Source organism: Micromys minutus (assembly GCF_963924665.1).
Source record: "Micromys minutus genome assembly, chromosome: 10".
NCBI lineage: Eukaryota > Metazoa > Chordata > Mammalia > Rodentia > Muridae > Micromys > Micromys minutus.
The window spans coordinates 29,794,673-29,813,109 of NC_137979.1; the positions used below are offsets into that span (position 1 = coordinate 29,794,673).

Genomic DNA, 18,437 nt, shown 5'->3' on the forward strand with positions numbered 1-18,437 from the left:
GCCCTGAGCCTCTTCTCCAAAGACAACTGCCCATGTGGTGCCAAGCCACATGTTGGACTTGTGGGACCAGAGCCCTATGTAATCCAAAGCAACAGTCCTAGGATGTCACTTTAGAACCTGCCAAGTCCCTAACACAGAGGATAGAAGGGAACAAACCTTGCCTACCCTACCTACCCCCCAACCCAGTGAGAGGTACATTTTTTATTATAACAGGAAAATAGAAACCTCAAAGTGCCACCTATACCCAACAGCTAGCTTCCAAGACAAGAGCCAAAGTTTACAGGGGCCCATGGCCCACCGTTTCTTACACAGCTTCTCAATGAGCTTCCTTCTTTCTAATCAGTTTAACCATAAAAGTAATGAGTATGGGCACTGCCACCATTGAGTAAGTAGCCCAGTCATAACTGCTTGCTCACTATAAAAACAGATTCTGAAGGATGCCATTACTCATCGTGGGCCTCGGTAATTGGGTCTTGGCCCCACTTCTCTACAGTCAACACTTAGATTCTTTCTCTATGTAGCCCAGCTTCCCTGTCCTGACTGACCAGAAGGCGAGCTCAATCCTTCATAGCATGAACAGGTCAGCTCCTGTGGATACAGGGGGCTCAAAACAAGTGTGTCCCGTTTCAACCCGAAGCATGAAAACAGCCAACCCCTTTATCATAAAGATGGGGGCCATCGATGGCTAAAACTCGGACTGCTCCTTAGCCATTCCCTGTCATGAGGAAGGGAGGAAACAGAACATGAAATGACAGTTGCCTCCCATAAAATGCATGCTTTTCTGGTGTGTTCTACAGCCAGCTGGCAAAGCAAGAACTCAGGGTCCAGCCAAAGGGACCCAGTTGAGGACCCAAGGAAAGGCTCTCCACCGCCTACCTCACAACTCTTATCTGATGCAGGCCAGCCTGAGCCTTGGGCTTCTCTCGGCAAGGTGGGTGGTGGGGCTTCTGGGTCCTTTGGTGCCTTTGTCATCACCCAGCTCCACAGGCAATGCATGGTGAGGGGCCTGAGCACAGCAGCCCTGGCCCCCAGTGCACTGTCCCAAGGAAGAACAAGGCAGGGAGAGGGGTTTCTGTTTTCATTACTAGCGAATGGTCACTGTAGCCAAAAATAGTTTGTGCCTGGGAGCTGGGGAGTCAGCACATACTTCCCAGAGCAGGTGCTGGGCATGAGGCAGAGACAGAGGCTCTGGACAGCCTTACGGCAGGGGGTGGGGACCCAGGATGCCAGGACCCAGTTTTCCCTGCCTCACTACCTCTCTCCAAAAGGCAGGAACTGAGTCGGGAGGGAGCACTGTTATCTCTCACCTCCCTTGAGGGACTTCCCAACCCCCGTAGCCTTTAACTATTTGGGGCACACAAGAGCCTTAACAGTGATAGCATGTCCTGGGGAGCAAACAAGACAGCACCAAAGGAGCATGTGTGACTGTCACACAGCTAGAAGTGACCCACAGACCAGTGACCTGACCCTTCCTCTCTCTCGAAATAAGAAAAAATTGAGAAGGGCTCCAACACAGGGTGGACTGCCCTGTGTCTGGGGCAATTTCACTTTCCTTTTGAAGTTTTTCTGTTTTCTTAAAATGAACACTTACAGTTAGATTTTAGGGATGCTTCTCTAAAGCAATAAATAATTGTTTTTTAAAATAAATAAAATTAAGGGTACCAGATTAGTTAGTTGGTGATGTGTTTGCCCCACAAGCCTAAAGACCTGAGTTCAGAGCCCTTGAACCCAGGCAGAGAAAGCCAGGGAAGGTGGCCCACAGCTGTCATCTCAGGGCTGGAGATGGAAGCATCCCTCAGGCTTGGCCACTTTGGTCAATCAGGGAGTTCCAGCTCAGTGAAATTCTGTCTCAAAATACACGGTGTTGACCTTGTCCTCCACACACACATGCACGCACGTGTATATATAAGCACACGTACACACTAAAAACACGTTCAGTAAGTGTAAAGATCTTGGGCTTTACAGAGCGAAAGGGACAAAGGCCTGTCTTCGAGAACTGAGAGAGAAAAAACAGACGAAGAGAAGGAGAATTTTGTGTCCCAGCTTTGCAGCCAGACTTCCTGGAGATGTGTCCTAGCTCTGTCATTGTCCACTCTGTGGCCTCAGGTAGGCGACATGCCTCATTTGCTACACACTGAGCATCACAGCATGCTTTCTTGAAGGTCATTTGAAGGAGTGGATGGGACCATCTAAGTACAGCTCACATCAGCCACAGGAATACTGAGTCCTCGCTAAATAATTATAACCTAAACTCACATGTGAACTACACCATTAAAAGAAATGGGTGTGGGCCGGAGACATGCATAGCAGTAATATGGTGGCTCGTAACCATCTACCACGGGATCTGATGCTCTCTTCTGGCACACAGGTGTACATGCAGATAGAGCACTCATATACATAAAATAAATAAATCTTTTTTAAAAGGATCATAACAAAGAAGTCTTCCCAGAAGGAGGAGGCAACTTACACAGATTTCTCTCCAGCACTGAGACTATGAGATAAACAGTTAGTAAACAGAGCTACTATTACTCCCTAGTCTTTGCACGTTTTTAAGACTTTTTTTTTAATGTATATGAGCACACTGTAGCTGTCTTCAGACACACCAGAAGAGGACCTCAGACCCCATTACAGATGGTTGTGAGCCACCATGTGGCTGCTGGAAATTGAATTTAGACCCTCTGGACAAGTAGCCAGTGCTCTTAACCACTGAGCCATCTCTCCAGCCCCATCTTTGTACATTTTGAACATGAGCATATGAATTAACACTAAATAGCAGGAAAATCTAATCTGGGCACTGTGGTGGAAACCTGTAACAAGGAGGTATGATAGTTACAAGATCAAGGCTAGTCTTGGCTACACGGTGAGTTCAAGGCCAGCCTGGAATCACGAGATGCTATCACAAGATGGGGGGAGGGGGATGTTAAACCCAAGAATTTTCTCTGCTCTTCTGTATTTTCTAAAACAAGCATAATGAAATGTGAATTAAACAACAGCAACAACAAAAACGGCCTCACCAATTATATCTTAGTGACATGGTCTTGGCAGAGCCACCGGGGAGCTGAGAAGCCCTGCTAGGCCAACTGTGAGCCAGGGGCCTGTGGCTCCTGCTCAGGCACAGGAACCCTACCTACTGATGGGAAGTCATGTCATGTGAGACCCCCAGATGACCCTCTCCTATGGAAAACGAGGGGTACAGGTGTCAGGAAAACTACAGCAATGACTGTTACCATGCAAGGTGTGTGCACAGTCTTCTGTCCTGCTGCTGGCAAGGACCGGAACCACTTCTGAGAAGCCTTACTGCCCTGTGCAGTACTGAAAATTACCAGGAGGAGCTCTGCTTTCTTTTTCCTTCGAAGTTTTAAAATACTCGGGAAGGACTTGAATTTGCTATCCTCTTGCCTCAGCCTCCTGAAGAGCTAAGACTGCAGAGCCGTACTATTACACTCTAATAGTTCTGAGTGCAGCCCTTGACCCTTCAGGTTCCTCTTACCCAGGCTGAGTCCTTTGAGCCCCTGTTCTCCATCTCCCTTGTTGGTTATGGTATGTGAACACGTGACCAAAGCTGATCCAATCAGAGCCCTCCCTGAGATGGCAGCTACAGTTCAAAGGGAAGCAGTCCCCCTGGCCCCTTTGACAGGTATAATTGCAGTGACAAGTGTTGCTAAACTGCCTAGGTCCTGCATGCTGGCACACAGGGCTGTTATCCAGGAGACACTTCCTGATGGTATCACTCCTTCCACACACCTCTCTGGGCTCGTGTCTTAAGTCTATTGGGTAGCTACATTTACTACGGAGGAATATACATCAATTACACTTGATAAGTATTGACTATGTCCCTGGAACCCTTCCCCTTTTCTATCTATCTACCCTTCATTCCAGTCAACAAAGAGCCGTGTGTGCAGAGGACTTTGCTTAGTACTTGGGGATTTTAGAGTGAGCACATATTGTCTTTTCCAGGAAGAACCAAGATTAAGAACAAATTCAAGACGAACTAAACTGTGTACCTGGGATTTGTGAGTGAGGGCTAAGAAGGAGAGCCCCGTGCATGGCTGTGGTGAGGATGGGGCGCATCTGGTTCAGACAGGCAGCTTTGCTACAGTCCTCACTCCTTAGCCCTGCAGAGGAAGAGGCTGTGGACATAGACCCACGCAGGCAGAAGACATGAACATATAAGGGCCTGTGGCTGTTTCAGGATGCAGCCTGCCTTGGTCCAACGCCTGGGTGGAGGGAGAAGAGGCAGGAAGTGTGGAAGGATGCAGACACTGAATACTTCAGTGTCTTAGAGATGGTGATAGGGCCCAGCTTTATGCTTAGTGTGACTGGACTCAGAAAAGCCAGCTTTCTGGATGTGGGCTTAGAGCAAAACCACTCTGGGCTCATGAAAAATGAAGCAGAGGGAGGAGACATGGGTCTGGGAGTGATGGAGGTGCACTGCCAATGGAACAGACGCAGATGGACCTGGGACATGCCTGGAAACAGAACCCCTCCCTCCCCCATGAGAGCTTCGAGCCGAGTGTGGGGGTCGAGGAGGCAGAAGGGACCAGATGTGACTCCACACTTCTCCACAGCAGATGAGAAAATGGGCACAGAGAAGTTAAAGGACTTGCCTAAGCACACAGCTGGCTGATAGCAACTCAGACGGGTCACCTGCCCAGGTGTCATATCTCATGCAAACTTCCTTTCCAAGCCTGCTGCTGCCTTGGTCAAAGTGGGGTATGCTTTTGGGAGCAGGGAACCCTGAATTTGACCTGCTGCTAATTGTTAAAAAGAAGGGTGACAGACTAAGGACAGATAGCTCAGTGGTTGAGAGTGTTTGTACAAACATGAGGATCCAAGTTCAAATCCTCAGAACCTGCATTTAAAAAAAAAAACGAGCTTGGCTGTGTACACATCGGGAGCTCTGGTACTAGTGTGGGCGAAGACAAAATACTCATTGGGAATTGCAGGCGACCAGCCAAGTTCCAGGTTCAGGGAGAGACCGTGCCTCTAAGGAGTGAGGTGGAAAGAGATAGAACAACACCCTCCAGGGCTCTGAGCACGCACACAACACCTGCACACACACTAGAGCATACCCTACACATACACAAAAGGGAGCCAATTGTGACTTATGATATCTGAAGCAGGGCAGAGCTAACACAACCTGGCTCATCAGATGTCTTTCAGAGCAAGCCTCTCCTCACGGCTGCCCTCCCAGAGAGGAGGGAGCACACAAGCAAGCTGGCGGCTTGGAAGTTGGCAGTGCCCGGCACACACCACTCCATAGCCATGGGCCACAGGCACATGCTGTTACTCAGCCTGTGTCCCATATACATATCTGCCCAGAAGTAGCTGCCACAGTGACTGGCAAATTCAAGGGTCCCAGCAATAGCCGGAGTGCCCTCTTCACTCACTCAGACGACGGCGCTCCAGTTACATCTCAGCCCAAGGGCCAGAAAAGCTTTGGATGATATTTGAATTCAAGCATCCAGAAAGCACACCCGTGTGTAAACACCAGTAATAGCCACAACTGAAAGAGGCAGATTCCTGCCCTCATGGCACACCCAGTCTACACTCAGTAACCTAGAACTCCAAAGAACTAGATGGGTACATAGTTCACAGCATCACACAACACAGAGTTATAAGGCATGCTCTTACCCGTGACTCTACGAGACTGCCAGAGCCCAGTGGCACCCCTACCTTAGAGGCTTAATAGATACTTGGTCCAGGATCAGAAAAAGCACATTAACCCATCAGCTGGAAAGTGGTGTATCCTTAGAATGGTGTCTTTTATACCGCCATGGCTAGACACACGCTACTGAGAGTAATTAAGAGAGTGACATACACCCTCTGCTTGCAACCTGCGGCCTTCAGACACTCAGCGTTGCACAGTGACTATTTGTAACAAGAGCATTCTACAGCTGTAACCTCCCCAGGGCACACTACCTTATTCATCAATGAGTCCCTGCGATAATTCATTTGTGTAAAGCATACATGATTTGATGACTACGAAATGAACTAGCATAAAAGAGAGAAGGTTGGGACAGGGCAGTGAAGGGGGAAAGAACGTGAGAGAAAAGGCGGCCAGTTCCGTCAGGGGCCTGGGGTGGGATGGATACCGTGGCTCTGGATCACAACAGCCTGAGTTAGAATTCTGACCTTGGGGCTGGGGAGATGGCTCGGTGGTTAAGAGCACTGTTCTTCCAGAGGTCCTGAGTTCAATTCCCAGCAACCACATGGTGGCTCACAACCATCTGTAATGGGATCCAATGCCCTCTTCTGGTGTGTCTGAAGACAGCGACAATTAGAATTCTGACCTTTCCAGCAGCTAACTCAGTGTACAGTTCTGACAAGTCCCTTAATTTCTCTGAGCTTAAGCTCCCTAAACCAGAAAATGAAGACCCTTTCCCCCTTTCCTAGGCACGATAGTTAAACGGGATTGTGTGTGTGCATGTTTGTGACACGTGTGCACATGTGTGCATGTATCGTACACTCACTCACACAAAGCTAGCCTTGTCATTTGCATCTTCCCTTTCACATCCCAACTTCAGCTCTTTTCTGTGTGGGTAAACGTGACCGACAGAAGTATGCTGTCTACTCACTGGGCCTCTGCTGGCCCATCCCAAGCAGAGTGTCTGTGGCCCAGTGTACCAAGCGACACCCGAGACCCAGCACACACACAGAGACCCAGCATTTAATACAACAATCGAACTTCCTCTGGCACAGGCAACTGGGGCTGACATTTCTATGCAGATCCGTCCTCCAAACAGCACAGTGGACCTGCTTCCTGGGAAGGTTCCCAGATGCCTGAGGTCAGCCGGGCCTCTGGCTCCCAGGGCGGGATGTGGGGCTGGAAAGAAGAAAGAGGCTGGGGAAAGGGCCATAGGACTCGCCCTGCTGATCTATACCTCAAGAGCCAATGTGCTTATGTGGGTTTGCTTCTTAGAGAACCCTACTGACTTTGAAGCCACCCTTCTCAGGCTAATACGTCCACAGCCAGTGGGAGGCCAAGATGGTGGCAATGGCCAGGTGCTCATTCCAGAGAAGGCTGAAAGGACAGGAGAGAAGCCTGCCTACTGGCCCACAGCATAAAGCCCTTTACCAGACCCATGGACATCCTCAGCTCAGAAGTGCCAGCTACAGGAGCTAAGCAGTGACGTAGGGTGAGGCTCTGTGCTGGACCACAGGTTCTGCACAGCATCCGCCTCTGCCTGCTAGAACTGATCCCAGCCGGCCCTTCCCACTTCCTTTAACAACTTCCAACAGGGAAACTGCTAAAGGGGGAAAATATGGTTCCTGGCCAGCCCAGCAGGCTCTGAAATCATTTCCCTAGTTGCAGGCAGAAACCTAAGTGGGGCAGGGGTGCCTGGAAACGGTCAGTATGGGGTGGTGGGGGGCTTTGCCTCTGACCTATCTCTAGGTCTTTCCCTCCCCTGTATTTCTTCTCTCCAGTTCTTAGGGCCCCGGCTTCCAAGCAGGCTTCTGCCTTCTCCTTTGCATCTCTCCAGTAAACCCATGGTGCACTCTGCCTGCTCACCAGTGGGAGTTTATTTTCCTTAAAAGAATTCCAATATTCAACCTTTCTCCCTTGCTCTCTCACATGCTTCAACTACTCCCCCGCCCCCAAGTGAAACCCACGCCCTCTGATCAACACACACAGAGTTTCTGAACTGGCCCAGTCTCCTCCCCAGAGCCTCCTCCCAGTCTTTCTCCAGTGTATCCTATGAGCATGGTTCTGACTTTTCCAGCCTCAGGGTCCCCATGGATACTGCTTCCTTCTCTGGGTGCTCTTCCTGCCCTACTTAAGGGATGAACAGCAACTCCCCTGGTATTGCCTGTTGTCTGTCTGACATGGTCTGACCTTGACTGCCCAGGATGGGTCTGTCTTATTAGCCTCACACATCTCATGCTGGCTTCCCTAAGAGGACCTAACATCAACTCTCAGGTTCTGTTTTACCCCACCTTGGAGCCTGTGCGGCCGAGAGTGTCACAGCATCCAAGCTCTTGGCTTAGGTCCTCTTAGGCAGACTCAAGAGCAGTACAGCTCAAGTGCAGTAACAGCCCAATATCCACATACTTTAAAACTCTTGCTGATATAGAAGTGGCTCTCAACCTTCCTAATGCTGTGACCCTTTTACATAGTTCTTCCTGTTTTCATTATCGCTGCAACCATAAAATCATTTCGTTGCTACTTTGTAACTGTAATTTTGCCATTGTTATGGGTCATGATGTAAATATCTGATATGCAACCCCTGTAAAAGGGTCATTTGGTACCCCACCCCCAAGAGATCATCACAACCCACGGGTTGACAATCACTGACATAGACCCATGAAGAATTCAGTTTGTCTGTGCATCTAAGACATCATTTCCTGGACTACCACACCGGAGGGGATGGAGCCTTCTCATCACTGAGGCCCTTCCTATTAGGCCAAGAGTCTGCTCAGGATCTGCACTGGTGTGGGGAAAGAAGAGGAACCCAAGATTTCCAGGTAAGGAAAGCCACAGCTGTGGGTGCATGGGTGAAGCCCTCCCACTCCCTGCCACTACCCCTCACTATCAGCAGTAGTCAGGAGAGCAGATGAACTGGCCCTGTCCCTAACCAGTTGAAGCACTTGGGAGAGCGGGCTGCTGTGTACCACATCTGGGCAGCACAGTAGAGCTGGCCCCGATGGCAAAGGCACAGGTAAGCCAGCTCCGAGGGTGTGAGAGTGGAGCTGGCCCAGCCCCTCACCCTCTGCAGAACCTAGGAAAGAGGGCCCAGAGTCCTGACTAAGCAGCACAGTGGAGCTGGCTCGTGGAGACTTGGATGCCCACGAGCCTCCAAGAGCTGACCCCGCCTCCTGCCAGTGGTGGCATTGGGTGACCTAGCTGGAGAAGTGCTGGAGAGCCTGCCCTGGTGGTGTGGATGTCGACCAGCTTAGTCACAGCTCAAGCCCAGATCCAGGGCTCTGAGTTGGCCCATCGCAAAATTTATACCCTCTGCAAATCGTTGGGACGTGTGAAAGGGCCAGTCCTCCTGATCCAAAGCTGCAGGATCTCCATGACACAGGACAACAAGATAACCAGGAGGAGGCCTGGTGAGGATCCAATACTGATGGTGTCACAGAAGCCAGAGGTCTCAAACATGACTAGTGACTCGTTGCAATGAACATTTGTACATGAAGATGTGTGGACAGAGGGATACACTGTGGGACACACTGTGACACACTACACACTACAGCTTCCACAATGAGTTGTTTTCTAAGCTTTGTTTGTTGTTGTTGTTGTTGTTGGTGGTGGTGGTGGTGGTGGTGGTGTGTGTGTGTGTGTGTGTGTGTGTGTGTGTGTGTGTGTGTGTGTGTGTTTTATTTTTGGGGAAAGGTTGCAAGTGCAAAGGGCAGACATGGGGGGACTAGAAGATGATCAGGACTAGGGTACATGATGTGAAACTCACAAAGATTCAATAAAAAGGTTTTAAAAAATCTTAAAATAAAAGAAAAGCCACAGCAGGCCCCAAGTTTTTGAAGGCTGGGATCCACTAAGGTAATATGCTGGCTAGTTTTATGTCAACTTGACCCAAGCTAGAGTCATCTGAGAGGAGAGAGCCTCAGTTGAGAAACTGTCTCTGTAAGACTGAGCTATAGAAATGACTGCAGGTCATTTTCTTAATTAGTGATTGGTGCGGGAGGGCCCAGCCCATTATGGTTGGGGCCACCCTGGGCTGGTGGTCCTGAATTCTATAAGTAGGCTGAGCAAGCCATAAGGAGCAAGCCAGTAGGTGGCATTCCTTCATGACCTCTGAATCGGCTCTTCCAGGTTCCTGCTTTGCTAGAGGTCTTGTTCTGATTTCCTTTAATGATGAACAGTGATGTGAACAGTGTGTGAGCCAAATAAACCCTTTTCTCACCAAGCTGCTTTTGGTCATGGTGTTTCATCACAGCAACAGTGACCCTAGCTCAGACAGGTAAGGACTAATGAGAACCAGTGCAGTTACCTCGGTCTGCCCGTGTAGCTGTCACTCCTCACTCATGTCACCTAATGAAGTAATAGTTGATTTCCTGAGGCAGTGTCTTGCTATGCAGCCCAGGTTGCCTTGGAATTATGTAGCCCAGGCTAGACTCAAACTCCCAAACTTCCTACTTCATCTTCCTGAATCCCAGGATTAAGGGTGTGTACTACCACTGGGCCTGGCTTGACATCCCTCTTTCTTTACCCCCCAGGAAAGACACTGTTGTCTGGAAAGTGACCATATACAGCCTGCAGCATCAAGTTAAGGTGATGGCTAGCTCACCCTAGGGAGGCAACATTGTACTTCATATGGCTTCATATGTACATGACCAGCCAAGGTCAGAACAACATTCAAGGAGTGACCCACCACATAAAGATGCCCCCCAACCCACTCAGGAGGCTTCAGGAGATGCCCCAAGACACATCATCCTGTGGTAAGAGGTCAAGGGCCCTTCAGTTTCTCGGCATTCTAGACCCAGTAAGCAGAGTCATAGAGAGATACTGAAAGGAACCCCAACACCCCCAACCTCTGTCCCCACTAATTTCTGTTCATTTCTACCACCTTCTGACCAGAAAAGATTTGCCAAGGGCCTCCCACCTCCCACCTGCTCTGGGACTGGGTACAGGGCCTTTTCAGGTTATGTGTGGCTTCGGTGGGCATGGGCTAGCAGGCATATACATATGTTGATGTTGCTGCGAGCACCTGTGTAAGCAACTGGTTCTATCCAGACACAATCATTCATAATGACAGATTTCTCCTCCCTCCCTTCCTCTTCCTTCTTTTCTCTGGGTGCTGAGGAACTCATTGAAAGAGAGAGAAAAAGAGAGAGAGAGATTGTGTGTGGGGGGGGGAGGGGTCTCTCCCGGCTCCTGCTGAGCAGGCTAGCAATCCCTTCCGCTTCCCCAGGCTCTTCCAGGGATCGGCACCCTACCTATCATTGAGCTGCATCCCTGGCACACTGTCTGACATCCTGAAGAATTCTCTCACTATTGTGCCGTAAAAGAATGAGGTGGATTTTCTGGATTTACACAAAGGCGAGAATAAGACTGACATAATGCAGAATTCACAGTGCACGGCCCCATTAGAGCAAACAAAAGGCAGGAAGGGACCAAGCGTGAACTGTCAGTGACTGCAGCAGGCATGAAGAGGTCTGGCCCGGGCACCTGCAAACAAGGTGCTTATCTCAGAGCACAGGGACAGGGAGGCCTCCGGTGGCTCTCTTTATAAACAGCCCCTGCTGCTGCACGGTGTGGGAAACACTTTAAAGGCACCCTGCGTCTCCGTATCCACAGGCTTGTGTCCTGACCATTTCCTGTGTGGGATGGGGAACAGCAGCACAAAGAAGCGGAAAACACACATGGCCAATGCATGAAAATCCATGAGTGAAAAAACCTGGCTTGGGTCTGTGAGTCAAAAATGTGACTGTGGGGGAGGGGGTCCCAGCTGTGCCCACAGGACACACACGGGACGCAAAACACATGTTCCATAGGAGACCAATGGGAAAGCATTGAGAATTCCTTTCCGGAGAACAATGGGACTGAAGTTACTGGAAAAGAGACACAGCTGAGGCCCAGCCCAGCCTGGTTGAAGGGTCCAGAAACAGAGGACCTCACGGTTCCAGGCCGCCTCCCCGACCACACAACTCTACTGCTATGGCTTTCTTCTGTCTCTCAAAGCCTGAGGAGAAGGCTGAGAAAACTCTCTGAACCTTTCCTGACCTGGGTAAACTGAGGCTCAAAGGGACAAAGTAGCCTACTCTGAGGTACACTGGTAGAAAAAAATCAAGAGACCCCTGGGACAACCACAGCACCTTAGGTTCTGGGTTCCCTCACACCTGCACATCCATGGCCAGAGAACTCAGAGATGTTCAGTTCCCGTTGGAAAGTAGCCCAGCAGCAAGCCTGAGGGCCTTCAGCCAGGCAGCCATAGAATGTGCAACTCCCATCCAGAACAAGGAGCAGACGCTAAAGCTGCCTGGCCTACTGACCCTGTCATGTTCATGTGCACTGGGGACTGGTTTTTTTTTTGTTTGTTTGTTTGTTTGTTTGTTTGTTTTTGGATTTTTTTGTAGGGGGAGGGGAACTAAGTTCTGTAATCTGTACTTCTCACTAGAGACTCTCTCCAGCTCAAACTTCAGAGACAGACAGGGGTCTCTCTAGAAGGATCTACACTGCCACATAGAGACCTCTAGCCAGGTTTCTGGGACCTCCCTGTGGCAGGCCGGGATGCTGAGGTTGGGATGATCTCATGAGGGCATCAACAGGACCTCTGTACTCCTCTTCATCAGTGGAAGTCAAGTTGCCCTGCCAACCCTTTGGGGAGTTGTTAGCTTCCTTAACAGTAAGGCACTAGGGAAGGCAGACCAGGGAGATAATGCTACTTAACTTCTCGTGTCCATGACCTAGGACCAGTCTGGCAGGGTAAGAAGCATGCTGTTCTATTAAAGGCCCAGGTCTCCTGCAGGGTGAAGGCCAGAAAGGACTGGGAACCCTGGTCTTTATGACAGAGTCCGTGTGAACAGACACATCACTGCTTAGAACACCCAGAGAATGGAAAGAAAAGAGGGGATCCTAAAGATTGCCCAACAAGCTACTGACGTGGGGAGCCAGGGTGGGTGGAAGACAGCATCTATCCACACATGATGATGGGCAAGACACAGTCTGCCTGAGCAGCTGGTTTCTCAGTTGCTGCTGTCTCCAGGTGAGAGGTCACAGGCAGCAGGCAGTGTTCCTAGAGCCCTATTCCTAGGGACATCCTGGCTCCCATCATCCACTCGGCCTTGGGACCCGGCTGCTCATCAGCTCCTCAGATCCACAGGAGTTCAACTGCTCACTTTGCACACAACTCTGCTGAGTCATTCAAGACTTCATGATTGAGCCAGGGCTTGACTCAGCACCAGTTACAACTCAGCCTGCCTGGGAGGCCTCTAACCTAGCTGCCACCACACAGTGAGACTAGGAGGACAATGGCAGCACGGGGGGGGGGGGGGGGGACGGACAACTTGCTTCTGCATAATCTCCAAGTCTATGTACTTAGATCTGTGTCCACAGTGCATGCCCAACCTCCTTCCTGTACGGCTGAAGACTGACTGATGAACAGGCAGGTAGGCGAGAAGACAGACAGAGGTTGTAGCTCATTATACTCTGTGTATATGCTATATGCACCCACTCGTGTGCGGGCGTGCAAGTGTTAACAGTTAAGGAACCCGTTGCACAAGGCAGTTTCCCTCAGTCTTATTCCAGCCCATCCTTTCTGGCTACAACATGCACTGTACTACATGTGATGGTAACTAGGGCGGAGGACATCTTGGCTAGGATCCACTCATTCTCCAACCCCACGATAGGACAGACACGTTTCCATCCAGAAATATCTCCTAGGGAAAATTCCAGCATATTTACAAAAGAGTGTCATAGTAATACTGGTTACAGTCACATCTAATAGCCAATGGCTGGAGTTGGCTTTTTTCTGGTAAGTTAACACACCCAATCGGGAAACATTGATAAAGAAACAATAAATAAGACACCAAAGTGTGAAACCATGAGAAACACACTGGGTTAACTGTCAAATGACGAGAGTAAAACAAGATTGTTCTAGATGGTCACCATGGGTACTGTACCAAACAAATACCAATCTGGGCAGCTACACTTGAAAAACCCAAAACAAACAAACAAACCAGCTAAGCACAGAGATGCACATTTATAACCCAGCATTTGGGAGGCAGAGGCAGGAGGATTTCTCCAAGTATGAGGCCACCCTGCTGGTCTACATATAGAGTTCCAGTCCAGCCAGGGCTATATATAGCAAGACCCTGCCTCAAAACCAACTAATCAATCAACTACACCGAATATACGGAGGAGAGGAATTTTAATGTTACAAACATACGTACAAAAAGACCGTTCCTTCAACATGTCACAGCAGGTAAAGTAATTTTATAATGTTTCTTTGGTACCCAGGCTTCAGACTACAGCTCTCATCTTTAAAAACACAGGTATGCCTGCCTGAGAACCATGGCTGGCAGGTCCCAACTCCTTCGAAATGTTATGAAGATTTTCACATTGGGGGAAAGATCAGAATCTCAAAGGGCCGTTTTGGCTTGGTTTTTTGTTTTGTTTCGTTTTCCTGAGTGGCAGGGTCAGGACACCCTTCCTGTGTGCTGTTCTCCTCAGGGCCCACACTGAATGGACTTAACTGTGCGCTCTGGTGAGGGTTAGAACAGATGTAGAAGAGTGTATGAAGAGGGTCAGTCTATCACATTTTATGAGACTTGGCCTGGAGAAGCACAGCTCCCACTTGGCTGCTTCTGTCAGCTTCATGAGTGCCGCCCTGTCCCCTGACACACTCTCCAAGTGCACTGTTGGTTAAGTGGTACACTGTGGCTGGGTAAGGATGCTGATAGACAGAAAGACAACACAGTTCTGGCCATCGCAAGAGGACGCTGAGCTCGGGCTCTTGTTTCCAGACTCCCTGGCTGCCACCTGCTAGCTGTGTGTCCTCAAGTATGACAGAACATTGGCAAAACCTTCATAGAACTGAGCAGAATGAGGTAATTCAATTTCCTCTTATTATGTACGTAAGGGCTTTGTTTGCATGTGTGTGCACCGTGTGCATGCGTAGTGACTGTGGAGGCCAGAAGAGGGCATCTGATCCCCTGAAGCTGAAGTTATAAATGGTTGTGAGCCACTGTGTGGGCACTGGATCCTGGTACTGAACCCAGATTCTCTGCAAGAGCAATAACCGCTCTTCTTAAGCTCTGAGCCATCTCTCTAGCCTCAAGGTTATAATGTCAAAGTGTTAAACACAACGTCTTCCATAAAGCCAAGAATTCCAGGAAAGGTCATTGTCATGATGACCAAGTGAGTGACCAGTTTGATGAGGCTGTCTGTCCCCAAATGAATGACCAGTTTGGTGGAGCTGTCCCAGCTTATGAAGCAAAGGCACCTGGGGCACTTGCTATAACCACAGGTACTCTGGGTTGCTCCTGGCTGCTGCTGTTCCCCAGCCCCCATGCCATCCTCTCCCAGTACCCAAGAGCAAAACATTTCGCCTCTCCATCGTAGCCTTTGTCAAATGTGGATGTGGTCCCTGCTCCTCCCCTCTCGCCCGTCCCTGGCCTGGGTCCTGCCGCATACCTGCACCACCTCAGGCCTCACGTTGAAGATATACAGCCAGTCACTGAAGCGTGGGTAGCTGTTGAGCTCGGGGGTCCTGTCGCTCGGGGTCACGCTCAGCTTGCTCTGCCGCTGCTTACAGATGTACCGCACCAGCTTTGCCTGTGGGAAGTCCAGGAAAGAAGAGGTCACCTTTATGGGGAGCACAGGCATGCGGCAGCCATGTCCTCCTGGGGAACTCAGGCAGATGCCACGGACATGCTGAGAAGAACAGAGACGGCAGGTCATGGGGAATCCCCATGATGAAGAAAGACTACAAATAGGCAGAGGACTTAGGAGGGTCACAAGCATGGAGCCCCATCCTCTATGTGGATGGCCAACTGCACTGTCTTCAAAACCAGGCCTGCAACAGGAAGGCTCACGACTAGTCAGAACAGGAACAAGCTAAGCAGAAGGCAGCCTTCCTGTTCAAGGCACAAATATGGATAACTGATAACAAAGAAGGAGTCATGGCGGAAAACTAGGAAAGATGGGGTAACCTTCCAACTGTGATTCAGACAGCCTGGGTTGGGGCAAAGGGGCTTTCCTTGTGTCTGTATGTGTGTGTGCGCATACACTCCCCTCCCCCAAGTGATAAGAATAGAGCCTTCCTTAGAGAGTTTAAGAGATAAGCTCTCAGCCTATGACTGCACAGAAAGGCACCAACACATGGTGGCTGTGACTGGGAGGAGACAGTGCAAGTAACAGCCCTTGACTAGAGTCTTCACACAGGCTCTCGGAGATTTACACCCAAGAATATCGGCAAATTCCAGACACATGCATCTGTGTTTCCCAAGGGAAGAATACCCAAAGCGTTCAAAAGGCTCAAGATGAGCTTGAACGAGGACGGCCTGACCCAGGTCAAGCAGAGCTCTGACCTGCACTGAGGAACACAGGGCAGAGGCTAGACACACAAGGAGCACACAGCTAGGACCTGCTTGAAAAGGAGACTCCACAGAGGGAAAGATGCCACCAACCAGAGACAACCAAGGAGAGCAGCTACCTGGTTTGGCTAAGCCCGTGGTATCCAAGGAATATGAGAGTTTTGGAGACCAGACTCTAGAGCTATTGTAACTTTCAGTGTGCCCCCCCCAAGGCAAGCAGTGCCTAAAAGCTTGCCTGAACTAGGTATACTGAACTAGAATATGGGACCCCCACAAGTACCCAGTAAGTCCCCCGTACCATAAAGGCAGGGCCTGTATCCATATCACTCATTTCTGCCCCCTCATGCCTGGTACCGCACCTGGGTGTGACTTGTGCTCCCAAATGGCTGGGGAAAGGAAACTCCAGGGTTCTGATCTCAGGATTCCCACTCAGTCCTTTCCTCCACTCTCAGTGGCTTGCAAACCACACCTTCAGAGAGTTGACCAGAGGCAGGGCTACACATCAGATAGCTGTGTGAACTCACAGCTACCCCTCTCTACATTAATGAAAGAGGTGGCTGAGCTGAGTCCCTCATAGCGATCCACAGTGAGGGGCCACAGGCTGGGCCTCTGGGGGCGATTAACACCTGCCTTACAGAGGACTTTAGCTGTGGCCAGATGATGCAGAAAAGAGACCCCCCCCCCATGGGTCTCCAGTTCCATGTGTCCACCCTCCCCAAGCCATGTTCAGCTACTCGCTCATCTTTGTGACAGTGAGCATCTATCTTGTCATGAATCCCTGGACCTGGGCTAGGCTTCCATCCATGCCCCTTCCTCCAGGGTGCCCCTAGGCCCTTGCCCAGATGACTCTCAGTCCTTCCATCTTGTCTGGCTCTCTTCCTTCAGGTTACAAGTTCTGCAAAGCCACAGGTCTAGTCTGCATCTCCGGTTACCACAAAATGCCCAGAAGCTTGTTTAAAAATAACAAGTTTTCTCAACATGGCCCACAGCCACAGCTACACTCATTAGCCCACCACTGAGCTATACCCTAGTCTCATCTTTTTTATGCAGATGCTGGGGTTCTGGGCTAAATACCACAAAGCCAGCCATGGGAAGGTCTGCACTGAATGAGGAACATGGCAAGTCCCTGGGGTCCCAGAGCCACTGTCTCCTGTGAACTCGCTCACTGAGGAGCGGTGCTCACATAAAATGGTGGCAATTGACACGTGAGGGTCCCCATCACCGGAGGACGGAGCTGCTCTCACTTTTTGTGAAAGTTAGTGCAATCACGGAAGCACCAAATGGCCACTTTCTGAGACAAACCGCAGCAGCAGGGCCTGCCAACCACGCCCCGGGGGGTGCCAGGGGACCTCTCATTGGTGGTGTCATTTCCTCTTTGCCACAAAACCCACAAGATCTACATTTTCCGGAATTTAAAAGCACCCGAGGTTCCAGTGGGTTGGCCGACAGAGCCAAGAGTCATTAGGATGCTGGCCACAGGCAGGGCCTCGGTCTGCCCACCTCAGCAGCCATTTGCATCAAGAATATGTGCCCTGCTGTTCTCAACACACAGCCAGGTTTACAGAGTGTAATGTAAAAGCTTTGGTGAGCCCACAAACAAGTTGATAGGTCCTGTATACATCAAGCACTCACTAAACACCCTGGAGCAAAAGATCTACTTTCTGCTCAGAGCTTTGACAGTTAAGATCGAAGATCTTAGAGAAAGGACCTGGGGCTCGGCTTCAACCTCAGAAATACAACGACACATGGAGGCTGACACTGATGAACTACCTACAAAAATATCTGGAGCCAGCAAGAAAAATGCAAGTCCCACAGAGTAACTGCAAGCTACTCAGGCCACCCCTGACGGCCACCAGGACATGAGGAAGACTGTTAGCTCTACCCAGGCAGAATTGTCAAATGAACACAAGTCCTGTCCATTCATAATACTGCAAAATACTGCTGGAGAGATGGCTCAGCAGTTAGGAGCACTTAGGGCTCTTGCAGCAGACCTGAGTTTAGTTCCTGGCACCCACGCTAGGTGGCTAACAATTGTCTGGAATTCCAGCTCCAGAGGATCTCAGACCTCTGACTTCTGAGGACAAGAGCACTCACATACACACACACACACACACACACACACACACACACACACACACACACACACACAATCAAACATAACCTGAGCTTGGTGGTGCACGTTTTTAACCTCAGCACTCAAGAGGCAGAGGCAGGTGGATCTCTGAGTTTGCAGGCAGCCAGAGATACACAGAGAAACCCTGTCTTGAAAAAAACACAAACCAAGTCTAACCAAACCAACAACAACAAAACAAACACACACAAATAAAGGCACAGTGACGTGGAAAAGACTGAGCCCTGAGACCAGTCTGGCCTCAAAGCCCCTCACTGCCTCAATCCCCTGTGGAAAAACACAGTCAAGGGACTCCCAATGCCAGCCTCGG

The 18,437-nt window shown here is 50.0% G+C and overlaps 1 protein-coding gene across 4 annotated transcripts in view; it reads right to left on the minus strand.

Annotated features, from left to right (window-relative positions):
- KSR1 (kinase suppressor of ras 1) overlaps nt 1-15,221 on the minus strand; it is a 58,561-nt gene extending 43,340 nt beyond the window's left edge. For 3 of the 4 annotated variants that reach the window (XM_080923233.1, XM_080923232.1, XM_080923230.1), the window contains exon 1: nt 15,095-15,221. Coding sequence is in view for 1 of the 4 variants with exons in the window: in XM_080923231.1 (XP_080779357.1) it covers nt 877-996 (120 nt within the window). In the remaining 3 variants the exon portion in view is untranslated. Of the gene's footprint in view, nt 1-876; nt 1,045-15,094 lie in introns of those variants that run through there. The other variant, XM_080923231.1, reaches the window with a different exon arrangement.
- Between the last annotated feature and the right edge of the window lie 3,216 nt (nt 15,222-18,437).